The 27427-nt window shown below is 39.8% G+C and overlaps 1 protein-coding gene across 7 annotated transcripts in view; it reads right to left on the bottom strand.

Moving 5' to 3' along the window:
* The window catches only part of ATF7IP (activating transcription factor 7 interacting protein), a 62063-nt gene that overhangs the window by 3781 nt on the left and 30855 nt on the right, over nucleotides 1–27427 (bottom strand). For all 7 annotated transcript variants that reach the window (XM_053406779.1, XM_053406780.1, XM_053406776.1 and 4 more), the window contains exons 2-11: nucleotides 24506–25596; nucleotides 15308–15388; nucleotides 12818–12963; nucleotides 11371–11508; nucleotides 10153–10218; nucleotides 9160–9233; nucleotides 8175–8263; nucleotides 5918–6568; nucleotides 5604–5689; nucleotides 1751–1820 (exon numbers count right to left, since the gene is read on the bottom strand). In XM_053406779.1, coding sequence (XP_053262754.1) covers nucleotides 1751–1820; nucleotides 5604–5689; nucleotides 5918–6568; nucleotides 8175–8263; nucleotides 9160–9233; nucleotides 10153–10218; nucleotides 11371–11508; nucleotides 12818–12963; nucleotides 15308–15388; nucleotides 24506–25589 — 2485 coding nt within the window. In that variant the 5' untranslated portion in view covers nucleotides 25590–25596. The remainder of the gene's footprint in view (nucleotides 1–1750; nucleotides 1821–5603; nucleotides 5690–5917; nucleotides 6569–8174; nucleotides 8264–9159; nucleotides 9234–10152; nucleotides 10219–11370; nucleotides 11509–12817; nucleotides 12964–15307; nucleotides 15389–24505; nucleotides 25597–27427) is intronic.

Below are 27427 nucleotides of genomic sequence, written 5' to 3'. Positions count from 1 at the left end.
TTTTAAATGCTCAAATTGGGGCCAACAACCAAAATATTGTAACCTAACTGGGCTTTGAAGGGATAGATATAATACCTACCCCACTATCTGTCCCCTGCTCCTCTAAGGATAGATTAACGAACAGACTGGGGTTAAAACTTATGAAGTTTTGTATTGCCCATACAAATGGACTGAATAACTTTCCTGGTGACGATGAGTTTACTTTTATCTCATCAATGGGTCATAGTGTAGTATTGTATCTGTTCTCTAAATCTACACTCTGATGTTAACTTTTCTTCTATTGGTCTGAAAGCAAGATGAGTACTGCAACCCCATAGTTGCCTTTGACTGGACTTAACCATCCAGGGGTCCTGTACCTTTAGTTATTGGAGTCCATACAGAAAGTGACCACTCCTCCTTACTTCTGACTATACAATGCGACCCAGCAAATAAGCCTCGTAACTCAGATCAGGCCTTTCATAGCATTCTGAAAAGGATTAGACGATCCCTGCAATTTGAAGGGGTGGTCGCGAAATTCCTGGACTCAGACAAAATAATGCATTTGAGAGCAACCCTTACTAACTCGCATTCTATTAACTTAGTAATAACAACATTTGGATGACTGTGTATGATTTTATGATTTTACTACTTTAACTTATGCCAATAAAGGCTAGCAGTAGTAGTAGCTTCATTTTATAAGGTTTCAGAATGTCTGTGAATGGCAGCAATGACCACAGTTCAAGAATATTACACTAGTCAAGTATCTGGATGAAATTTCTGAAATCCTCAAGACATTGTGTCAACTGCCTTATTTAGAGTAATATAGGATGTAGCAAGATACACTGGCAGCAAATTCCACATTTAATTAAACATAATTATGCCAGCCAATTTCAATGGGAGTAAATGTACATGACTGTAGGCTCATAGCTCCATTATGCACGTGTTTAAGGGATTATTGGGTACTGCTCTACAAGGTCCTCTTGTTTATTTACATCTTCTAAACCAGGAATGGGAAACCTCCAGCCTGTAGGCCAAACATGACCTTCCAGGGGTTCAAATGTGGCCTGCAAAGCTGTTTTCTCCAAACCATGCCTGTCTCACACCTGAATCCACTATGTCTGCACATTTCATCCAATACAAAAATGGGAGAAAGTTAGTATCTTGTTTGATATTTTCCACTGTAAGTGAGGGTAGGGGGCACAAAGCCAGCCTGGACTAGAATAGCATGAATATATTCACATAATGTATGGCTAATCAATCATGAGTTTATTAACTGTAGGCACAAAAAGACAATATAAGGACTAGCACAATATTATGACTAGAATCAGCTACAAACCACAACATTAAGACATCTAATTTAAGAATGGATGAACATAGGTTTTCAGCAGCAAATGTGCTTAACTCAAGTCATGAAGATAGAAGTATTGAAACATATAAGAACAAATATCTAAACACTAAGTTCAGATGGTGGGAACAATCCTATACACTCATGGAAAACACATTCAAACAGGACGGTAGGATATCTATCAAAACTTGAACATACTTTAATGATGTAAGGACACACTGCACAAATATATTACTAATATCTACATCAGAATCGCTGCCTAGAACACTGGATGGCATTTTAAGTTTAAAACTTCAATAGTGCCGTCTGACAGAATCTTTTGACTTGGCAAATATTTATCATCTTTGGCAGTTAACATTTACCAAAAAGCAGGAGATGTCCAGTTAGTCAAAGTCCATCAAGATTCATGCATATCTTCTGGCTTACCTTGAGAAGAGCCATCATCTTCATCATCCAGTGTGAGATCAATTACTCCACTGCCTGTGGCCTTTCCACTCTGGAAGACAAATATTTGTTTGTTTGTTTGTCCATTCCCTTTCCAACAAAGTGTTAAAAGTAGCATGCAATAAAATCTAAAATCATCACAAGAAAACATAAAACGAACTCAATAAATCCCAGCAAATCCCTTGACAAATCTAAAGGGTTTTATCTGACAGTTGAAACTATAGAAATAAGCAGACAATTTAAGGAAGTCCTTTACTTTTCCAAAGACATCACTAAGGTAGTTTGTTCTACATATACAGAGGATCACATAAATCTAAAGCAGAGTAATGGAAGAGAGATTGTGTGGCAGCTTATGGGACTCCAAGTTCTTTAAGAAGGAAGGAAAAAATATGATACACACCCACATTTACCGAACTGTTTTTTTTTTTTAATGTTTAAATATTATAGAATGTTAGCATATACTACAAAAGGAACATCCAAATGTTGGCCATAGGAGTTGTGGATGGAAAGGTGCTGCAGTCTCTTCCTGGAAGCATGTTAATGCACTGTGTTTGGGAGAGGTAGATTTGGTTCTATAATGTCCTTCAAGGGCACTTGTGTGCAACATTACAACTGATGACTGAAGGTTGTCATGATGGAATGAGGGTTGCCAGGATGGAGTGGGAGTGGCTGCTGGTGTCTTATTATCTCATTTCTACTGCCAGGCAAGATGCAAAAAAATTGTTGATTATTAAAATAAATTGTAAATACCAAATTTTACTAAAATAATATCAATACTAAATTATCTGAATATAAGCACCTCAGTTCTACAGGTAATCTGTAGATTGAGAGTGCTTTCAGATAGGCAAATTCAATTTGGTTCTATTTTATAGGATTTTTAAAAATGCATTTATTAGCATGGAAGTTCATCTGTGTTGGCCAGACTACTAAATCTTCATTCAAATAAACACTGCCTGCCCACTGTACAATTTTAATCCTTGAACTTTGCTGTTTCTCTAACTGCTATGGATAATGATTCAGATGCTATCTGAGGCTATTAAAGTAAGTATAAAACACAGATAAAGGACAAAACTTTTGAAATATTCTATTTCATAGAATCATAGAGTTGGAAGAGACCACAAGGGCCATCGAGTCCAACCCCCTGCCAAGCAGGAAACACCATCAGAGCACTCCTGACATATGGTTGTCAAGCCTCTGCTTAAAGACCTCCAAAGAAGGAGACTCCACCACACTCCTTGGCAGCAAATTCCACTGTCGAACAGCTCTTACTGTCAGGAAGTTCTTCCTAATGTTTAGGTGGAATCTTCTTTCTTGTAGTTTGGATCCATTGCTCCGTGTCCGCTTCTCTGGAGCAGCAGAAAACAACCTTTCTCCCTCCTCTATGTGACATCCTTTTATATATTTGAACATGGCTATCATATCACCCCTTAGCCTCCTCTTCTCCAGGCTAAACATGCCCAGCTCCCTTAGCCGTTCCTCATAAGGCATCGTTTCCAGGCCTTTGACCATTTTGGTTGCCCTCCTCTGGACACGTTTCAGTTTGTCAGTGTCCTTCTTGAACTGTGGTGCCCAGAACTGGACACAGTACTCCAGGTGAGGTCTGACCAGAGCAGAATACAGTGGCACTATTACTTCCCTTGATCTAGATGCTATACTCCTATTGATGCAGCCCAGAATTGCATTGGCTTTTTTAGCTGCCGCGTCACACTGTTGGCTCATGTCAAGTTTGTGGTCAACCAAGACTCCTAGATCCTTTTCACATGTAGTGCTCTCAAGCCAGGTGTCACCCATCTTGTATTTGTGCCTCTCATTTACTCTCCACTTAGTCAAATGCATTTTCAGCATCTAAAATAAAGTGAGCTTTCTTTTATATTATGAATGTTTATTAGGTCCCATACTTTCCAACTACTAGTACTTACTAATACTACTAAGTATTAGTCTTATTGATGTTGGTTAACTGGAGACCTGGTTCAGCTCAATATGGTTCTTTCAAGGCAGACATTTAACTTGGCCAATGACCAGTAACTGCTTCATTCTGTCTCACTTTGCCTATATATACAAGTATCAGGAAAAGAAAATATTAATGAAAAGGACTGTAAATCTTTCATCTACGTGAGATAATGCAGACTAGTAACTTAATTTCTAGTACTTGTCCAATGGTATAGAAGGGCTGGATACTCAGCTCACATATCTTACTTGCTTTAACCCATATATACCCACCCACTCAACTTGATATGTGGAACTGGCAGTTTTATAACTGTCACACGATGTCTGTTCTGCACTTGTGAGCAACCAATCTTTCACTGTGGTAGAATGTACACACTTGAACTCCCTGCCTATTGGCATTAGTTAGGTACATTTGTTCTGCCACTTCTGGTGCCTGATAAAAAAAATTGTTTATGGAAGCCTGCGCAGACATGTTTTAATATTAGTACAAAGGTGGCTTCCGGTTCCGGTCTGAATAGATGCAGCTCCCATGACTGGGGAGATCGTTGGCGAAGGAAAAACAAGGATGCTTGAGGGTAATTATCCTTGCAAATTCCCCCTAGGATAAGGGGGAATGAGCTTCACTCGCAGTTCGTCTTGGTACCTGGCTCTCGCTCTGGCATGGATTGCGGGAGGCAGGGAGGCGCTGAGTGCAAAAGCACTTTGCCTGCTGAAAACTCTCCGCCATTAAAAAACAGAGGTTCTCCTGTTAATTAGTTTAATTGGACTAAAGTACAGGCACATGCTAGAAAAGATGAGATCATAAACTGCAGAACATAAACAACTGCAAAGACTTTAAAGTTTGAATCTGAGATTTACTGAATCATTTGCAGTTCAACAAACCACTCTTCTTCCCAGGCTGAGAGGGGAAATGGTGAAAACGGGTTATTTATTGGGATAGTAATTTCTGCAGCTGTTGTTAAAGTTGCAAAACAACAAAGCACGGGACGGAGCAATGGATACATTTTTGAAACAACAATGGAATATCAGCTTCGCCCAAGGCAACAACCGGTGGAAAGACATAACATCTTACCGGGACAGAAAGAAACACTGCAGACAGAATAATTGCCACACACAGAAAGGACAAGGATATAGTTTGAGTTCCTCGCTTGTAGTTTTAAAATGTTAAATTAAGATCTTTTCTGTTCTAAAGAAAATGCCTTTCCAGATTTTTTCTTATCTCTGCATCCATAGTAAAGGTCAAGGGACCCCTGACCATTAGGTCCAGTCGTGGCCGACTCTGGGGTTGCGGCGCTCATCTCGCTTTATTGGCCGAGAGCCGGCGTACAGCTTCCGGGTCATGTGGCGAACCAGAGCAGCGCACGGAAACCTCTGCATCCATAGTCTCCTTTTAATGCCTTTTTTCTCTCCTTTTAATGCTGTCCTTATATTTGTTGTTAATTTTTACAGTCGATAACAAGAGTTAACTTTAACTTGCAGTCTCTTGTTCTTCCATATAAACACACATTTGCCTCTTCTCATAATTTAGGGTACATATGCAAGCAGTGACCATTGCACACAGGGGTTCCATTCCCGACCCCCATGCATGTAGGTGGAGCACACATAAGGTTTATGTTCAATTGTGTTAGGGCTTTTCAAGCTTTAGATAAAGATCTGTGTTCCTTCACAGATGAAGTCATTTTGGCATGGAAGTGGTAAATAAAATAAATATAATCTTGTATATCAACTACTTGTCACATACTGGTATAATTTTTTTAGTAACATTAATTTTCTGCTAGCATTTTGAAAAACAAAATCTGTATTTGCTAAAAATGTAACAACGTCCAAGGTGATTTACTGAATGAGGAAGAAACTGAAACCATATAAAGAAAAATAAAAACCAACTTACCTGTGCAGCTGTCTCAGGTCCTTTTTTGTTTGCTGAAATATCTGCTGGTGGCAGCGAAGGCAGTAGCAACCTGGATGTTTGACTCTCTGAAGGAGGCGAGAAACCACATTTCATTGGCTATTAAGCAATGTACTTTATAACACATATACTTAGTTTAACAGCAATCATTGCAAACACTTAACAGTCAATCATATATGGTGAACTGAGTACTAAATATGGAACTCTGAAAGTTCAGATTTATTTCAAAATCAACATGTTCCCCCGTACACCAGTTTTCTACCCTAGTGCAAGTGCAGTGGACATATAAAACTTACCAACTCTAGGTGTTGCTGCAGTGCTTGCTTCCGAAGGAGTTGTACTGCTGAAGGCTGACAGAGGTATCTTCATCTGTATGGAATTCCTATTGATGGGAGGAGTATACACCCCTGATGTGCTTACAGTAGCCAAAGTAGTCCTTGCGGCTTGTGCAACAGGGTGTGCTGTTGATACAGCCTGCACAGCTAGAGTTGTCCCTATAGAACACCCAACACCGGCTGAAGAGTTCCTCTGAATGTTAGAGCTGGGCACAGATGAGCTGCTTGGTTTTATTGAATTAGCCGATGACAGAGACAATGGAGTTTTGGTCAAGTTGCCAACATTAGATTGACTTTGTACAGGTATAAATTCCACGTTGCCAGATTGCTGGTTAGTAACCAAAGTACCAGTATGGCCTTGCAGGATCTGAGGCTGGGAGGACATTGCAACAGGTACATGCAGTATTACTGGCAAAGACTGCAATGAAACAGACATTGGCTGTGCGCTTCCACCAGCCACTTGACTCGTGCCGACTACTGTTGCTGTGTTGGCCGCAGGTAGAACAGAAGTTGACAAGGAGCCAGAAGTCAATGGTGCAGAGGTGACAGGAGTCTGTGGTTTCGGATGTCCACTGACGGCTGTCTGTGGAGTACTAAGAGGGATAGCAGACACTACAAAATAGTAAAAAGATAATTGTTTTAAAAATCTATGCCAATTGAACTACTTCCATCAATAAAGTAGAATATATCAACTTGATATCTGAGGTCAAGACGGACTGAAGAAGCCTGTACAGGACTGGAAACAGGAATCATGATTATAGAGAACATTCTTTGGAATTCACTCTTTAAAACATGTTGTAATGGCGTGTGCTAATTTGAACCTTTTTCTGTGGTTTATTTCTGTAGATCATGGCACCAGTAAAGTTGTCATAACTTGATATAAAATATATAAAATATACCCTTCAATTAACTATTTTAACCTTGGTACAAGGTGTACAGTGACTCTGTCCCTGTGCTTCCCTTGAAATATTATCGGCCAACAGCATTCCTTGGAAGCCACTGGAAACAGAGTAAGACTAGCATTCTATATATTACAACACAGAGGTGTATGTCAAATGTTTTCTTTGAATTTGTACTCTATTTGAATATTTTCTATGGGTCTAGGTTTGGTAAAGACCGGCTGTTTCCATCTATAGTTGTGCCCTCAAAAGCTCTTCTGATCACAAAGCTTCTGATGCAAGAGCTGTCTGTTGCATCAGTACCTGCATTGACTTAGATGTTTTATTGGTTTCAGAATATCTGAAGAAGTGTGCATGCACACGAAAGCTTATACCAAGAACAAACTCAGTTGGTCTCTAAGGTGCTACTAGACATTTTTTATATATATTTGGTTTCAGAATTGATATGGAAAATGCTCTTACATAAACATCTATTGTAGTAGTTTGGATGAGTACTATTAATTACACCTGAGGATGCTGAAAAGAGCAGACAAGTTTCTAACAGAAATCTTAAGTTGCAACCCTTGTTTTCCTTGGCTTCTAATGGGCTAGTTGGCATACACTGAACCTCTTAGTCAGCATGAAGCTTAATGCATCCTTCTTGGAGGATGCCAGAGGAGAGATGTAAGGGGTACAACCCTGGATTTTCCAGTGGTTTTCAATACTACAGTATTCTTCTGGGTTGGAAATTGTGGTGTGTATGCTGTGATGTGGTGGTTCTGCTTCTTTTCTTGACAGAAGGTTATGGGAAGTGGTGCTAGAATAGTATTCTCCCTCAAAGTTCTGTTTTTTCTTCTTTGCTTTGAAACATCTACATGAAACAACTGATAAAGTTAATCTGAAATATGGGGCTCTGTGTCATCAGAATGCTTATGGCATGTAGTTCTTTCATTTATTTCAGATGAGATGGTGGCATCCCTAAATGCACTACTGATAACAGGACTGATTTATGAAAGGAGAGGCCAGGGGAGGGGACGAAAGAGAACACAGGAGAGCAGAAGTGTCCCGCACTAAGCAGAAAAACTGAGAGCAAACACTTTTCATTTCTGTGTTCATTACAGCTCTTGAATAATAAAAAGTGATCTGTAGTTGTGAATAGATGTTGTTTCTATAACAAGACATCATATAGTGCCACTACTGAGTTCAAAAAGGAGAGCAACATCTGCTGCTGCTTTTGATACTCATAACTTTCATCTGAAAGATTTATACTAAGGCACTTTTCTTGGATAAAGAAGGGGGGAGAGGTTAAATACATATCTGAGACGTGAGAAACATTCTACCTGTATTCACAGGGGACTGTAAAGTATTTGATGTGGTATCGCCTACATTTCTCTTGGACTCCAGCATTTGTCTCACTGTTCCGGCATTTCTGTGGAATAAAGATTCTTGTTAGCTGTACTTGTTAGCTGTTAGGTGAAGCAAAGAGCAGTACAGGGGAAAGCTATTTTTGAAATTTGAAGTAATTTATCTCTATCCATTTATTCAGCAGTATCTCACAATATCACTAGTTACATTGTATATGTGTAGGAGTGTAATAAGCCACCCAGAGTGGCTGGGACAACTCAGTCAGATAGATGGGGTATAAATTATTATTATTATTATTATTATTATTATTTTGAATTCCTGAAAAATTGAGAACCAAAACTATTATTGGCTCTAATTTTATACAGGTATGTTAATTTTTGATGACTGCATGAGAACTGATTAAAACATTCATATTTTTAACAGTAGAAGAGAACAGGGCACAGCTACCTAGTTCACATGTCATTATACACCATAGTGAAAAACAGACTATGGTTTAATGTAAACCAGCAGCATGTTCAGTGGTTCTTGCTCTGTCTCTGTGCTGCTGGCCTGTTATGAACCTCGACTTGTGGTTTGTCTTCCTCAAACAAACCACGGTAGTAAGCCAAGAACAGATCTAAAGATATGCTCATGGTTTGTTTGGAAAGAAATGAGCTTGGATTTGGATGTTATGAAAAGTCAGATACTGGCTTGTTTCCCAGCAGAGGTGCAGCAACAGGGAAGAAGTGGAACAACAACATGTGCACAGTGTGCACTAGCATGCAAATTGTTCACATTAAACCAAACTTTGTTTTTAATTACGGTTAAATATGATGTATGAACTGGGCTAGTATATAACAGGAAAACTAGTCCATCAGCCAAGATATATTGTATTTTTATGCAAATGTGTCATTCCAAGTACATAAGGCAAGTTCCACAAGTCCACAATATGAGTGTAACAGCTATATTCTCAAAGCTTACCGATACGCCATGCTGTTGATATTGCCTGTGTCGCCCACTGCTTTTCCTGGGGAATGGGGTGTGTTTTGTAGATTCTAAAAAGTAACGCAAACCAAGGTGAGACCTATGTCCTCAAAGTCACAAAGCATACATGGTATACTTTTTTACTGTCAGGACTCCAAAATTATTAAGTTGCTTTGTGAGTACTTCATTATACAGTTTACTCACAACTTGCATATATTTAACTTGTGCAACGCAGCTTTATGTTATTGATGGCAAGCCAACTGAAATTACACAAATTAAACACACACAAGGGCCACCCAAGATCTTATGAGAGCCTCCCAAGCACGTATGAGAGCTTCCCAAAGCATCCTTCTCTGCCAAATCCAGAGTCCCACTACTCCCACCAGACAAGGCTGAAAAATTGGGTGGAGGGGTGCTTGGGGAGGATAAAATGCCTCTTTGCTGAGTAAGTGCCCTGGTTGGTGCAGTGAAGAGGCCTAAACTGGGGCAGTTTGCTGTCACATGGCAGAAGTAGGAGAGTTCAGGATCTCACAGATCCTGTTCTGGCTCTACCCCCTCAATGCCCCATTTCTGGGGTTTCTGCTGGTGACACTTCTGCTTTCCCATTTGGAAGGGGGCATTAGGGATCTCATTGCCATCTCAACCAAAACCCCTCCAGAGCAGACTGGGTGTTAAATAACAGAACAATTCCAATCACGGACTATATTTTTGCATCTCATTGACATTCAACTTCTGCCATCCAGTTTTCTGCTTTATATACCTGCTAATGAAGATTTTACTTCATGCATCTAGTGAAGTGGGCTTGAGCCCATAAAACTGAATAAATTTATTAATCTTTATTTTTCCTTCCTACTTCAAGAAGAAAACTGTGGCCTTTTGAGTTCCTCACTGTGAGCTATGGTCATTTCAATGAAGTCCAATCTGATTACAACCAAGGTAATTTTTGATCTAAACAGTAATCAGAAACATGATAAAAATATCTGTCCTTACTTCTTGTCTTTTCTTTGAATCCTCTCTGGCTGCTCCAAAACGTCTAGTTAATCTTGCAATTTTAGCCTTAAAAAAAAAAAGAGAAATATGACAGAGAAATCAGATACAATCTCAAAAAGTATTTTAGTTTAATTCAATTTTGCTTTGATGGTTAGTCGTATCAACAAATGAGGTCAAAATAATAAAAATAAAATAAATACAATTCCTCATTTCCAGTGATTATGTGTCCAATTTATCAGGAGCATCTGGGTGCACAGGGTGTCAAGCGATGCTTACCAGGCTGGTGGATGGGGCAAGGCAGGAGCACTGGTGGAATCAATTTGGTGCTTCCACCATTGTATCTGCGCCACCTCAAACTCACCCTCACTCTGCACTGCTCTGGTATGCAGCGGTAATACTGCTGTTGGGTAGCCTGCTCTGAGGCAGAGTCCCACCTACCTGGCCATTCCTAGCCCCAACCTTCACAATCACTGAGATTTTGTCAGACAGGATGCTAGTGCTCCCAGGGGAAACTGGAAAATGATAAATTAATTCTGTTTCTAGTGTCTCAATTTGTCCCTTCATCAAACAAACAAACAAACAAACCCAATATTTATTGAAAAGTTATTTTTCAAGTCTATTGGCAGGGCCTTCAATTTCACATCAAATACAAGGCTCTCGGACATCCAGGATGACAGTTCATGTAGGGAAGCTAAGTAAAGCTAACCCAAAGATGGGCAGTAACTAACTAAGTCATTTAAGTAACAAATGGTCCCTTCATTTAAATGAGTTTACTGATAAGTTTGACTAACTCTGAATATCAACAGAGTACTATTTTTTTCCATTTTGTTATAATATTATTTCCAAATGATTTATCTGCACAAGTAACTGCCCTTTTCTGAGGCTGTATCCCTCTCTCCACCTCTATTCGCTTCTATAATCGCTGCCCAAGAGCCAGACCCTTCCCTTCTGTGAGAGTGGTTAAGCTGTAGCTCCTCATTAAACACAGCTTAACAAGCATTTCCTAAAAGAACCTTTTCTTTTGCCAAAAGCTAGCATTAAACTGATATGTAGATTTTATTTCAACACAAAAGATAAAACAAACACAAAACCAAAAAAAGAGTACTAGTATCTGAAGGAAAAATTACACACACCAACAGGAGCCTTACTTTTTAATGTTGAAAAAATATCTTTTGAAAAACAATGCCACAAAGTCTTAAAACAGATCTGCATATGTACCTGTAATTCGGTAAGGACAGTTTTATGTCTCTTGCTACATTCAATCTTATCTACTCTGGTTTTCAGATCTGCTAGATTTTTATCAAACACAGCGCACTGCAGCGCGTTGAACTTTTCTTCTAGCAACCGCTGGATGACCTACGAAAACACATGAAAATGCTAATATTAACATTTTATATACAGTACAATTAGCACATATGTCACTCAGCATTACATAACTCTTTATTAGGTTATCTAATTAAACTATATTTTAGTATTTAAACAAAACTTAAGATCAATAATTGGGTTTTTGCTTGTTGATCATGTAGTTTCATTAAACATGTCTATGAAAAATCTGTTTTGGATCTCAGTGTTTGCAAGCAAGTGAAATCATTCTCTGCATTCCTTTTTGGATCCACACCCTTAATGGTTTTAGAGGAAGAGTCACACTTGTTAGTTTGTCGTGTCTAAAATGCCAACTATGTCCCATATTTATTTGTAGACTGTGTTCTTTACAACATGTATTTGAAAAGGGATTTCCTCTTATATTTAGAGCACAAAATCTACAACCTATTTAAGGGTAGCTATTTGTATATAACATAGAAAGTTACAGATAGACAACAACTTCCAGTGTCTTTCCAGCACTCACTAAAGACTTTCCTCTCCCAACAAGCCATTTAAGTGGATATATTTATCCCAGTTTTGACCACAATGTCAATGAAACTGTATTTATACATTTTTATTGTTATTTTGATTATTATATTATTTTGGGGTGCATTATACAAATCACCTTTTCTGATTTGCATATAAACAAGCATCCACAGGGCTGCACTACATGTGGCATACAACTTAGAGAACCCTCCAGATGTTGCTGGACAACAACACTCATCATTCCTAAGCCACAAGCCATACTATCAGTCTAGTCTGAGACTTTCCTAATCTCACATGTTAAGGATTATATTGCATGAGGGTCTTGATACGATACAGCAAGATCCTACTTAAGCCATTTTAAGAGATGTTTGGTATACGCTCTTAATTAGTAAATTAAAAAGTCAGATCAGTGGTGTTCTTAGGACTAAAGACTTAACCAGCATTCTTTGCAAAAAAACAGCAACCGCCCCCACAACAACCAACAGGCGGGTCAGCCAGTAACTGGCCAGTGGTCCACGGACTACTCTGTGTTCACCGCAGATATAAGGAGCTAAAGAGGAAGAATGTATTTCCTGGTCTGACTGTTGCCAGACTGTTGCTATGAAATATTGGTCTACTCCAGTATTAAATATTTCTATCTGATGGGATCAATGGGAACTTAATAACAATACAATAGTTTCCTTTCACTCAATTCACCATAACACAGACAAATATTCTGATCTTCAAGACAAAATGTTTGCAAGTTGATGCTGGTGGAAAAGAAGTGTTTGAAATTAAAAGGCCAAATGTCTGCAAGATAAGCAGGAATCAACTCTACCTTTTCTAGCTTCTGGTTAATATCTCCTCTGGTTGTAATTTTTACTTCAAATTCTGCTTCATATTCTTCACCCGTATGTCGACGGCGTTTAGAATGGACATTGTCCATATCCTCTGATTTGGAACGCTTTCTTCTTGATGCCTCACCTAGAAGGATACAGCACACTCTTCAAGGAACTCTACTGACCACCAATATATTCTTCATTCAAGACAAATAACTTGAAAAATATTCATCTGGTTCTCTCACTGCGAGAAGCAAAGTTACAGGAAAGCAGGTGGAGGGCCTTCTCAGTAGTGGTGCCCTCCCTATGGATGCCCTTCCTCCAGATGTCAAGGAGATAAAATAATTACACAACTTTTATAGAAAACATCTGAAGGGATTTCTGTACCAGGAGGTTTTTAACACTTGATATTTTTATTATGTTTTTAGATATGCTGCAAGCTGCCCAGAGTGCCTAGGGAAACCCAGCCAGATGGGTGGGTTATAAATTATAGAATTGTTGTTGTTGTTATCAGTTTAAAAGGAATACAAAATGCATGGCATAATAACTTTCACTTATTTTACTGCACTGTTGACTCAGTGGTCCCACCTCATCAATTACTGCCAACACTATGTCACATATACAGTGGTGCCCCGCAAGACGAACGCCTCGCAAGACGGAAAACCCGCTAGACGAAAGGGTTTTCCGTTTTGGAGGCGCTTCGCAAAACGAATTCCCCTATGGGGTTGCTTCGCAAGACGAAAAAATCTTGCGAGTTCCCGCGGGTTTTTTCCGCTTTTTCCCCCTTTTCCTAAGCCGCTTATCAGCTGTTCCGCTGATAAGCCGCTTAACAGCTGATCGCTGAAAGCCGCTAGACCGCTGTAGCGCTAATCCGCTGTCAATGGGCTTGCTTCGCAAGACGAAAAAACCGCTAGACGAAGAGAATCGCGGAACGTATTCTTTTCGTCTTGCGAGGCACCACTGTACTCATGAGGACTTGAATATGTTGTTCTGAGGTCTGTTGTAGCCCAGAGATTCTGTAACAAAGTGGCAGTTGAAGTTTTTCTTTTAGAAGTTTAGGTGCAGAGATTCCAAATGACCAGAAGGGACTATTTATGTATGCTACTACAGCTGCCCACATTTTGTTAGCTCAGAGATGGAAAGAAAATACAATACCTACCAAGGAAGAATGGCAGAAAAAACTAATGGACTAGGCCGAAATAGCAAAATTGACTGGAAGAATTAGGGACCAGGAAGAATCGAATTTTAATAAGGAATGGGAAAGTACATAATGTAGCTGAGAAATTATTGTAAACAATTAAAATCATTAGTAGGATTGATATTGGGACGCGGGTAGCGCTGTGGGTTAAACCACAGAGCCTAGGACTTGCCGATCAGAAGGTCGGTGGTTTGAATCCCCGCGACGGGGTGAGCTCCCGTTGCTTGGTCCCTGCTCCTGCCAACCTAGCAGTTCGAAAGCACGTCAAAGTGCAAGTAGATAAATAGGTACCGCTCCAGCGGGAAGGTAAACGGTGTTTCCGTGCGCTGCTCTGGTTCGCCAGAAGCAGCTTAGTTATGCTGGCCACATAACCCGGAAGCTGTACACCGGCTCCCTCGGCCAATAAAGCGAGATGAGCACCGCAACCCCAGAGTCGGCCACAACTGGACCTAATGGGGTCCCTTTACCCTTTCCCTTTACTAGGATTGATATAATACTTGTAGGCAGTGCTTTTTTTCTTTAAAAAATCTTTAGATGTACTCTCATTTTGACTCAAGAAAATCACCATTTTATAGTTCAAATTGGGAGAAATAAATACAGTAAAAGTACAAAGATTCACAAAATGTTTAGGAGTATGCGTCCCCCCATTTGCCCCCAGAGAAAAAGCACTGTTTGTAGGTAAAAGCTGAAGTATGGACTATTTAAAGATTGGTAAAATTTGAGTAACAGAGGAGATACAGGAGAAAAGCGTTGGCATAATGATCCACAAAAGGGGGGAGGGAAGTCAAAGAGGATTTATTGATTCGATCTTAATTCCTTTCTTTGTTGTTTGTAAACTTGAAAATGCAAAATAAACTCTTTTTTAAAAGAGGAGAAAATAAGAAGGGCTGCTCCATTCTCTTTTAACAGTTTGCGGGACATAAGGGTGGGGAGATATATCACAAGGGTAAAACCTCTGCTCCCCTTCACCATACAGGGATGTTTCAGGAAGAAGGAACAAAAAAGACTACCTTTTAGCCTTTCTCACTCATCTGCTATTTAGCCCTGAACCTTCTAGTACTATAACACATAGCAAAGCATGGCGAGATGGGGAAAACAGCGTGAACAGCACTACAAAGCTCCTGTTTCAAGATGGCTGGCGAGAAGCGCTCCTGTTAAGATGGTTGGAATATGTGCAAACATTTCAGTGAAGATATTACGGATGTACACAACTTCCAAAAGTGTCTGAATACAGGAACGCAGCAATTCAATTCCTTGCAGCAAAACTATTTTTCATCTTTGCCATACATACCTTTTTCTGGTGGTCTCTCTTCCTCCTTGTCATGCTCCTTTTCTTCTATTTTTTCCAGTTCTTTTTCATCATCTTTGACTTCTGCGAGAAAGATAAACCACTTTACCTTATTGAACAAAGCCTGACCAGTTATGTGTTGAAAAATATGTTCACAGCTAGTTATGTAAGTTACTTTCTTATGTGTACAGGTAAACACACAGAAAAAATAACCTGAAATTTTAGTTTAAAAAAACTCCATACACCATTACGTAGTTACTGTGGGAATTAGACTTTACAGAGTTATGCAAAAGAGAGCCCAGGCCATTTCACCCTTTTCCCTCCTATAAAAACTAAAAAACTCTCTTTTAAAGTTTAAATAAGTAACTTTTACTCAGTGTACTTGCACTTGTTAAATATACAAGGCAGGAAGGTGTAACTTACGTTACCAATACATATTACATTGATTTGTATCTATGACAAAACTGTAACAGATTAACTCCGAGGCAGGCAGCAGCACAGCAGTTCAGCTGCTCTCACACAAAATACTGCTACTAACTGACATTACTGTACCAACTGACATAACTGTCTCAGGCATATGACATCACAGAGTTCTACAGTCCTTCAGATCAGGAACCCTTTAGTTAACATTCTGGATGCTTTCATCCCACAGTTACATCAACCAGTAATATCTTAGCATTACCCCTCGAGCAAGTAAATCACAATGTTTTCTAAACATTTAAAACCTCATTCTACTATTTAATCAATATGCAAGCACTCACTTCTAAGCACTAATGTTATTGCCACATTTATTTTCTCAAGTCTCAGGTCTCTTCCTAAAAACTTAATTTCAGCAAGATGGGATTCCAGTTGTAGGTTTATTGCAGTATTTAGGAAAGGATAAAACCAAAGTATCACTTAAAGAAGTGACAGGGATTTATGAAATTTATTATTTAACAAAGTTTATATAGCACTTATTTTTAAAAAATTCACTTCTAAGCAGTTTATGAGACATTGAAATTTGTAATTAAAAAGTTTAAATTGGGTGTTTTTAAAGCATTCAAAATATAATAAAAATCAATTGTAACTAAAAAGAAATAAAACACATGAAACATAGGTAAAAGAAAAGATACCCACATCCTGGACATGGAACATACTGTATTTTTCGCTCTATAGGATGCACTTTTCCCCCTCCAAAAATTAAGGGAAAATGTGTGTGCGTCCTATGGAGCGAATGCAGGCTCCTTGGCTTCAGCGAAAGGAACCTGAAGCCTCCGGAGCGCAGCGGGAACTCGCGCTGCACTCCGAAGGCTTCAGGGATAGCTGCCTGAAGCCTCCGGAACACAGCGGGAGGTCCCGCTGCGCTCCAGAGGCTTCGGGTTCCTTTTGCTGAAGCCGGGAGAGCAAGACTCTCCTGGCTTCAGCAGAAAGGGAGAGCTGCGCAGCGCCCCTTCAGCCAAGCAGGAGGAGAAATGGAAGGGGCTCCGTTTCTCCTACCGCTTCGCTGAAGGGGCGCTGAGCAGAGAGGGGGAGATTTTTTTCCCCTTGTTCTCCCCCTCTAAAACAAGGTGCATCCTAGAGAGCGAAAAATATGGTATCTGGAGAGGCTTCAGATTGATTGATCTTGAAGCACTCCCTAACTGTGAATTTTCTCCTTAGGGGAGTGCAACCCCATCCAGGGCAGGCAATTGACCACCTTCTTGGACCAGGAACCACCAGGATTCAAACTCAGCTTGTTGTCTCTCATCTGTCCCACCACTGTGGCCAGGTAATGAATCCAGGGCCTGCACAGCCTCTCTGGATTCAGATGTTATAGGGAATTACGAGTACTAACAACATCTTGCCCCCCCCCCCAAATATTAATGACCACTCCCAGTAGCACCCATAGCGTAACTGCCACGGGGCCAAAGAGTGCTGCTTTCTGGATTTGGTCCCATAGGGAAGACCAAAACCACTGTAACACAATGTCCCCAATTTCCATTCTAGAGAGCTTTTCTAGGATAATATCATGGCCAATGGCATCAAAAGCCACAGAGAGATCGTAAGTTAACATAGCTTATTTCATAATGCAAGTTAATTGTTGGACTGGAACCAATCAAAGGGAGTATCTCTTCACTGTTTACAAGAGCAATTCAAAGTGGTGGTGCTTACTTTAAAATCTCCTGATTCCAGGCAAACTTTCGAACTACCACCTCTGTATCAGCTCATCCGCACACTGAGGTAGCAGTCAGAGGCCCACCTTCAGGTGCCTCCACTATAAACAGTGAAGCAAGAGCAGAATTTTTAAAGGCAGATGGTGACTGGGAAAAGGGCATTCTCAACTGCGGCACCTTATTTATGGAATTCTTTTCCCCAAAAAGGCTCTTTTTCATGTCAGGTAGCGGGCTTTCTGATTTTCTCAGAAGCTTGACTGTAAATACTATAGGAGTCTTAGTGCTGCCAGTTTTATCTGTTTAAATTAAACAGGAAATGTTTTGCTGTGTTTGGCTTTTATTGTTATGAGCCTCCTTGAGAATGTTTGCATTGATAGGCAGCATAGAAATCATCTGAATAAATGTGTGGGTCTTAGAACAAATGTTCATGTGTAGTTGAGATATTAAGATCTCTCTCATCACAACCAGTTTGTTAGCTGGTTACAGAGTAGCTTATCTTACTTTTTGCACTACATCTCTATTCCACCTTTCCCCAAAGGACTTCAAGGTGGCATGCATAGTTATGGCCCTTCCTCACAACAAACTTATGAGGTAGGTTAGTCTGAGAGGCAGGGACTTGGCCCAAGTTCACCCAAAGAACTTAACAGCTGAGTGAGGATTTGAATCCTAATCTCTCAGGCCCTAGTCCAGATCACCAACCACCCCACCAACCTCATGAAGGTGTATGGGCCAATTATGATTGCCCACACACTAACAAAGGGTGGCTTCTTATCTGCTATTAGTTCTAAGGGTGCAATCCAGCAGAATACATGGATTTTGAACAGTGTGATGAAGCCAAATTGCTCAATTCTAGAGACTGTGATGAGTTTCCTGAAAAGAATGATCTAGATTCACTTCAATCCAATTTCTGTCCTTGTTTTGAAACTAAAATGGCAAACGGACAGGGAGAGTACAGACATCTTAATCCCCAGGAATTTTCAGTGGCTATAGCTGCAGAGGTCAATTTCATCCTCCAGTCTGTAAAACATTTACATGAAACCATCTTCATGAAATGTCTGGGGAGGTCACCATTATCCAGAGATTTGGGCTGAGGGATCATCAGTATGCTGATCATATCCAGTTCTGGCATCAGATTCTAGGGAGACATCTGTGTTCCTGCAGATTTGGTATTCACACTATATATTTATTACATTTCCATTCCACTTTTCCTCCCAAAGGAGCCCAGTTCGATATATACTAGATTGAATCTAGAGCCAAGAAGTAAGTGAGGCAAACTTCCAGGGGAGGAACATGGTAGATTGAACATCTTTTGTCAGCAGGCTGCTGATGGAGATAATTATGTGGCGATAAATGATAGCCAAACATGATTCTTTGCTAAAAAATTCACTCCGGGGGGGGGGGGGCAAGTGAACAGAGGACTAATCCCTGATGTTCTGAAAGAAATTTTCTGTGTCAGGAGAACAAGAAGCTGTCAGCTCCTTGGAATCCTGAAAAGGTTAAGTGAATTGTGAGTGGAGGAATCAACATCATGCCCAAAAGCCATAAGATCCTGGTGGGTATGGGGGTCTGCAAAAGCCTCTGTTTCTTAATTATTTCTGAGAGGGTTATAATTTATGACTCAGAGATTTCACCATCTGCCAGTTGAAATTTACATTCAATATGTGAGCTGCTTTCTGGCTTCAAGAAGGGAAGGGAGGTTGCTCATAAAAGGCCTGAAGGCAGAACAAAAGCCTGCTCTAATTGTTTAAAAGAACAAGGGAGTTCTGAATGCTATTTCCCCCCTTCTTCTTTCGACCAAAGTGTTGCCTAGAAAGCAAAAGTAACTCTGCCACTTGATCCTTCCTTCATGGGAAAGGAATGTGTTTACTTTAATGAGAGATAAGGCTATGAAGATTTCAAGGTGGAGACCAGAGATGTAATACATTTCAATTTCACCATCTGTTCTCTCCAACTCTACCATTTCAACCTCATGTTCTGCCATTCATTTATTATTGTTGTTTATTAAATCTGTATATTTATTTTATAGTTACTAAACGATTATTTTAAAAAGTTTTATTTATTAAAATAAAAAAATGAGTCAGTCAACAACCCTGGTTCTAGATCAATTTCAGGATTCCTCAATGCCAGCTAAGTACCTCTTGAAGGAATGGAAGTCTCTTAACAAGGCAGAACCTATACAGGTCACAGCAGTCCTTAAATATGCTTGCATAGTTTTTGAAAAATATAAATTAGTCCTTTTGTAAAAAAAAAGTTTTATGTAAGAACTTTTTTGATAAGGTAGCCAAGTACCATATCCATCAATACTGTTAGAATTCCTGCTCCGTGATTGCAGTCATGGGATTGTTGTCTATCACATGACGGTGTATGTTTTGACTCCACAGTGTGGGAAGTGACAGAGACAGGATGTTTGTGTTACTGTGTTCTGTGAAGTGGGACTATTGTCCTTTGCTCTTTTCCTCTTTGCTGTCTGATGCTAGAGAGAGGGGGAGCCATGTTGCAGTGCTCCGTGTGTGTTTATATGTAAATAAAATAGATTAGCCAAAATGCTGAGTTGCGGAGTTCTGTTACGCAAACTGCAAACACTCTGCGGATCCCTAGGTGTGCCAACGTCTGTTGGCATTGGTCACTGTGATGTTTGGGCAGAAGAAAGCTTTTGAAGCTCCCGATCGACCAGGAGGGAGAGAACATGCCAGTCGGGCATGTCTCTCTGCCAGGGTCCTACTCGAGTGTAGGACAAGCTCCTGACAAATACATATGACAATGAAATGTGAAAAAAACACAGTGAAGTCAACATGCTTTCATGCATGATCTTACATGAATTATCAAATTCACTTAGTAGGTTTTTATGGTGAATCTTGGTTATGTAGAGTGTGGATGTTTTAGTGTTTTCCGCAGACATGGCCAAACTTGGCCCTCCAGCAGTTTTGGGACTACAACTCCCATCATCCCTAGCTAAAAGGACCAGTGGTCAGGGATGATGGGAACTGTAGTCCCAAAACAGCTGGAGGGCCAAGTCTGGCCATGCCTACAGTGTTGACTGCAAGGTTTTTTGAATGCTAATGGCTACTTTTGAGAGAAGGGGGAAATATTGAGTATAATTTGAATTGACTGTCCATAATAGGTCCTGGCAAGTGACTGTGAATGAGAAGTTACATCAACCCAATTAGGCAATGGAGGAAGACAGTATATTATGGGGCTCAGGTAAGGAGGAGGAGCAGCACAGTCATGGGCCATGTCCATTCAAAATCCTTTTTCAGTGGACGCTGGAAACAGTATTTCTAGTATCAGCAAGTACATATATCTAAATTATTTATGGAGACACTACAAACCTGGCTAGATAGTGCAAGGTGGGGCAATTTTAGACCAATCAGCTCCAGCAGAAAATAAGTGTACAGGTGTAGCCTATAGGGATTTTATCCTTTCAGCCATGTATCCCCTATGAAGTTTAACCAACTGTGACTTCAAGCACTTTGCACTAGGTGCTAAGGAGGGCCTGGAAAATCTGTTAGCATACTGCCTGTTTTATTGCCTAGCAAACTCTACATGTATACAAAGAAGTGTGCATCTTGTGTGAAAGTCTTTTCCAAAGCAGTAGTTCTGAGAAACATCTACATCCACAGCAACACACTGAAGCATTTAGCTTAGTATTTGATAGTTGCCATAGAACTTTCCTAATATACTTTTGACATAGACTATTCATTTGTTTGTACAAGCCAAAAATAGGATGATCAGTTGTAACAATGATACATTTATCATGGACAGATTATTTTCTGATACAGGGTTAGAATGCCAGGACACTAACCAGAACTGCAACTCCTAAATAGTCAAAATGATCTGCCCTCAGAAGCTCACAGAGCTCACCTTGTCCAGAATTATGAAGGATTTGTAATCCAGTATTTCAAAAGAAAATGCAAATAGGTGCTTCTGTTGTAGCTGCAGTTGGGCAACCCTCTGGTTTATTGGGGGATTGCAGAGAATAAAGCATCATGAACTTCCTGACAGTAAGAGCTGTTCGACAGTGGAATTTGCTGCCAAGGAGTATGGTGGAGTCTCCTTCTTTGGAGGTCTTTAAGCAGAGGCTTGACAACCATATGTCAGGAGTGCTCTGATGGTGTTTCCTGCTTGGCAGGGGGTTGGACTCGATGGCCCTTGTGGTCTCTTCCAACTCTATGATTCTATGACAGCATCATGACAGCTTGAAGACAAATGATGCAACCCTCAGCTGAATCCAACCAAACATATATGGAATACATTTGACTTATGGCATACTGATGATGGAAGTAGAGATGTTCTTACCTGCACCCACTGCATCCAAAGTGTCATTCATCTGATTTCTTCTAAATATAGTAAAACAGGTTGTAGAAGTACACTAACCCAGAAAGTATGTCCAGATATGTCACTGGTTCACTGCTGAGATATTCCTCAAAGGCACTACTTAACAGTTCCTCCACCACTGAATGTGAAAAGGATCATGACCAAAACTGGGCCCCAATTTTGGAATGCACTTCCAGGGCAGTGTTTGTTGACTTTTTGGCATGAGATGGAGAACCTTTTCCTGGACGAGGTGTTTTAGAACTTGCTGATTTCGTCTAAGACTTACTTACCTTGGCTACTTGGTTTTTTGCATGTGATTTTTGTTACATGTTAAATTGTTAGCTGCTCCGAGTGCCTTTCAACTAGTGGAGCTCAAAAACAGACAGCTGTTTTATGTATAAAACTGTTAGGATTTTGTTCAAACTAGATGCCATGACATCAGGGCACCTGCTCATCACAGCTGTTTCTTTTAGTTTGTTTTTATTCTTTCCATTGGCTAGTTGCATCCAGTTATAAGACATAGTTCCAAGAGTTAAGGAAAATATCAGTGCCATTTTTTGGGAGAGGCATGCGACATTAATCTTTAAAAAGCAGTGGCCACTATTGCTGAAGAAGTCAACTTTACATCAAGATTGTGGCCATCTCATTTACATTTTGGAGCACTAAGTGGGAAGTGGCTGTGGCCTGAGGCATTCTTTGTGGAAATAATATCAAAGCAGACTGAACTACAGAGACCATTCTAGTTTCACTGATTGCAAAGTCTAGCTGTGATCCAAAATATCTCAACTATATTTGAAAATACTGACCATTTGTTCTTCTGGGCTTGTAAAGGTCTATAGAGATTTTATACAGTAATTTCATACCAATTAGTGTCTCAGGATATAGAATTATGAGATACTGTCCTGAAATTCCTCAAGTGTTTGATACTGTCCCCAACACATTTACATGAAGTCTGAGGTCAAATTTATGTCCATACACTCCTCAGTATGCTGATGATACCCAACTGCATTTTCATCTTCTGTTCATCCCAAGGCAGCTACCTCCACTGTGAACCAGTGTCTAAACCCTGTAATGTTGAGTGAGGGTAAATGAAATAATATAAATCCAGATTAGGCAGAGAAGATGGGTGGTCCTCTTTATTTGAGGGGAGGTGAGTTCATACTAACTGCTAAAGCAATTTTGCTGCCTGCAGTGCACATCGAAGTTTGCTACTTGGTGTTCAGGCGGTCCTTGTTGTCTGAAGTCCTGCATATCAGCTTCAGGTAAGTCAATTCTACCCTCTTCCTCAATAATTGGTATCTGACCACTGTAATCCATTGAACCTCAAGAACTGACTCGTGAGCACCCTTGAAGATGATGAGTATCAGCAGATTGTATAGACCATAGCTACACAACTTTTGAACGATCTACAGCACCTGTATTATGGCTTCAAAATTTATCAAGATGGTGGTGAATGCCTATAAAATACAAGTTTGCACTGAATCCCTTTTCCTCAAAAGGGAAAGGAAATAGCATATATAGCATATTCTAGACAGGGACTTTGTATCAGAAACTGATTGTTTGGATTTAGTTTTTTCTGTGAGCACCACTGGAATGTGACTGCCCACACACTTCATGTTTCAGACTTTTTTCATAGGTATTCCACTATTCTCACTTTCACCGATGTACAGTCCTTGATAAAATACTTACGCTGTTCTCTGGCCTCTCTCCTCAACCACTACTTTCCTGTCCTCTGCTGCCTTTTCCTGTTATGGGTGCATGTGTAGTTCTGTACTTGTGTGCAGGCATTTTCAAAAACATATCTAGCCCGCTACCTACTAGTTAAAACCTCACATATGTTGCAATCTTAAGAATATAGATCCCCAGAACTGGGTAGTGGAAATTCAGACACGTTTTCAGCATATAGTAATTAGTGAAATAGGCAAGTTCCTATTGTTTAGACTGCTGGTAACAAAATAACTAGGTTGTGCTCATATGGTAACGGCTTGTTTTTACTTAATGGAATTTCTGCAGGAAGAGGAAATTCCAATTTTAAATGTTAAAAAATACAGGTTGACTTTTCATGATGATATTATGTGAACAATGTGAAAATCTTGTGTGAATCAACAGCACCAAATTCCACAACAAACCTTGATCTGGAAATAGTCACTGAAGTATTGCAGCTGGCAGAATGGGGAGTGAGATTTCTATATCTATATTGGATTTGAAATTGCTCTTACATATGAAATTGTTTTATATATGTTTTAATGTTGATGGCTTTATTGTTAAAATGCTTTGAGAAGATTTATAGTAAGTGATTCACAAATGAAACAAAATAGCTAAGTAGACATTGAGTAGGGAAGGCGAAACTAGAACTAATAAAACCCAGTCCAACTGCATTCAAATATTCCATAAAGCCAAGAACTTGTTAACAGCAACAAAATCAAGCTTCTTCTACTATCCATGTGTTGTAACTAGAAACCACAAGTAGTAACCAGTAGCATATGTCATAGATGTTTAGGACAGCCTTCAGACAGGAATTGTTCCAGGTAAACCAGCAGTTTGCTCTGTAGAACTCTTGAAACCATCCTTTAATAATCTAGCATAAAAGCAATAGATAAAATTCATACTAAATTTAACATTAACTTGTCCACTGCTGAATAGCACATTCCCTTAAAAAAACAAGCAAGCAAATTTCCAAGAACACAGGAAGATAATTCAGAACAGTCTTGAAAAGACTTATTTTTTAAAGAAAGGAAGAAAAAATACCACTCACCTGAAGGGGTTGAATCATTCGTCATTATCACTTCAGCTTCTTTAACAGAACAGAGTTCCTCTTCATCTGAAAGTACCAAGAAAGCTTCTTTGGGCAAACTTTCGCTGCTTTCATGTTTGGCTAAAGAATTTAATGGGTTTTCTGCTTTATCTTCTGCATCAAAGTTAGAATTTTCTACTGGAAGCATAGTAGATTTGGGGAAACAACTTAATTCACCTGCTGGAGCCAGCTTTTCTAAAATTGGAATAATTTCCTCTGTTTCCATTGTGGCTGTATTTCCCAAAATGTTTTCTGCTGGTTCATCTTCTACAGCTTTTTGAGTGCTGGTCTCTAGAGGTTCTGCAGATTGAGTAGCTTCCTCCTTTGGATTTACATCTGTATCAATACTACTAGATATTGCTTCCTCATCAATGTTCTCTTTTAGAAGAGTTTCCTTGGTACTCTTTTCTTCTTCCATAGGTGTATCAGGAGCAAGAGCTAACTCATTTTTTTCTACTGGTTCTACTGAGCTGTCATTAATATCACAGCTTACTTTGCTTTCCTCTTCAGGCTCGCTTGGTGTGGCTTTCTGGTCCAAAACGTCTTTTATACAATTATCTTTGTGGTCCAAATCATCATTGACTTTGACTTCGTCCTGCAAGTCATTATCAATATTACAGTCAAGCACCTGATTTTCAGGATCAGAGCCTGGAGTAGTGCTAGCATCCTCATGTTCTTGCTCAGAAACAATGTTCTCAGGGGTCAGGGTTTCAAGTTTAGGAGTCAGGTCACTCAGCTGGTTCTCTTTCACATCTGGACTTTTGGCATCCGTGAGTTCTTCAGAGTCCATTTTTTGTCCTTCGGAGTCAAGGCATAAATCTTCTATGCCGTTCACTTCTTTGCCCTCAGTACATTCAGAAATGAGTAACGGGGAATTAAGATCTGAATCCCCGTTTTCATGTTTCCCATTTAACAACTTGACATCTGTGGTTTTCAGAAGTTCCTCCTTTACTTTATAGACACTCTCAAGCTGCTGCCTGTCACTTGCTCTCATGGTTTTGCGGGCCTTAAAAACCTTTCTTTGACGTTCTTCATTGTTTTCCATCTTGATTCTGTAAAGGTATACATTTTTAAGAAAAATGAATGTTAATGCAACACACACACACACTTTACCAAGATCACCTTGTTCCATTTTTCTGGCTTTGGTGTGGTTGGTACATCAAGAGCACTGGTATACATTTATTGTTATTGCAAAAAAAAGTCTGTATATTCCTGCACTTATAAAAACAAAACATTACAAACACTACACTTCTCACTGTAAAAGGAACAAGCGTTTTACACATGTTCCCTTCACATCAACATCCTTTGTGGATGTTGTGACACAGCAGATCATAAATTGTGTAAATTATGAATATTGAATATGGGTCTTCGGTTTCCTTATCATGAGCATACACTATTTTGCCCATTAACTACCAGCTGTTGATTCTGCAAAGTTCTAAGCACTTCAAACCTTCAAGTATGTGATCCTGCTGTCCTTCATATAGGAAAGAATCGAACAGAAATCTTTAATTTCCCAACTGTTCTTCTAAAGCAAATACACTCACAGGCGGGGCTGCCCTTGAAGCTGTCCCAGAAACTCCAGCGGGTGCAGAATGCTGCAGCGAGGCTCCTCATGGGGTCTCTGCCATGGGAGCATATTCACCCAGTGCTTTTCAAACTGCACTGGCTCCCGGTAGAGTACAGGGTCAGATTTAAGGTGCTGCTTTTGACCTTTAAAGCCCTTCACAGCCTAGGACCCTCATACCTACGAGACCGCCTCTCCCGGTATGCCCCACGGAGAGCCTCAGGGTCCATAAATAACAACACCCTAGTGGTCCCAGGCCCTAAGGAAGTTAGATTGGCCTCAACCAGAGCCAGGGCCTTTTCAACTCTGGCTCCGGCCTGGTGGAACGCTCTGCCTCATGAGACCAGGGCCCTGCAGGATCTGATTTCTTTCCGCAGGGCCTGTAAAACAGAGTTGTTCCGCCTGGCCTTTGGCTTCGAGCCAATTTGATTCCCTCTCTCCCTCTCTTTCTTTTTTTCTTTCCTTCTCCTCCTGCGTTGAGGCTACATTTTATTTTAATGTTGTAATATTTTAATGTATTTTAATTTTGTTTTTAAGTTGTAATCATTCAACTTGTTTTTATTATTGCTTGTAAGCCGCTCTGAGCCCGGCCTTGGCTGGGGAGGGCGGGGTATAAATAAAAAATTATTATTATTATTATTATTATTATTATTATTATTATTTGCAAAATGCATGAGGCTGCATGACTAAAAGCTTTGAAATATGTTCCAAAGGTAATAAATAGTAAATTTAATACCATTTTTTAAAAAATTAAATTGTAACAGAATAATTTGTCACAGCAAAATGCATCTTTTCCCAGGAAATATGTTTCAAGCAAAAAATGGGAACTAGATTAAACATGATGATTTGAAATGTGCCCTTTCCTTGGTATTTTATAAGCCTCAGTATGAAAAATATATAATTAACATGATATTTTTTTCTAATTTGCTCTTTTGCAGAACATAACTCCTGAAGTAGTCAGATAAATGTAGGAACTTCAGAGTTCACGTAGGCTTGGTTCACACATCACATCACCATTCTGAAATTGTGCTTTATAGAACAAACCATGTTACAGCCAAGCCACAGATGTCAAAGAAACTATGGTTTGCCTTGTCATACTCGCTCTCCTTCCATCCCACCTACTTCCTGCCTTTAGCTATCTCTCCACCCAACTTCCCTGACCCGTTTGTGGTGCTTAACAGCTGATACAGCCTCACCACATCACCATTTCTCCTCCATGGATTGTCTGTGAAAGCAAGGGTATGGGAAACTTGATTTTCTGCAACTGTCATCAAATAGTTGCTCTCCCCACCTACTCCTCCAAGAAAGAAGTGCTCATG

Source organism: Podarcis raffonei, chromosome 10 (genome assembly GCF_027172205.1).
Source record: "Podarcis raffonei isolate rPodRaf1 chromosome 10, rPodRaf1.pri, whole genome shotgun sequence".
NCBI lineage: Eukaryota > Metazoa > Chordata > Lepidosauria > Squamata > Lacertidae > Podarcis > Podarcis raffonei.
This window is presented reverse-complemented; position numbering and strand designations above follow the sequence as displayed.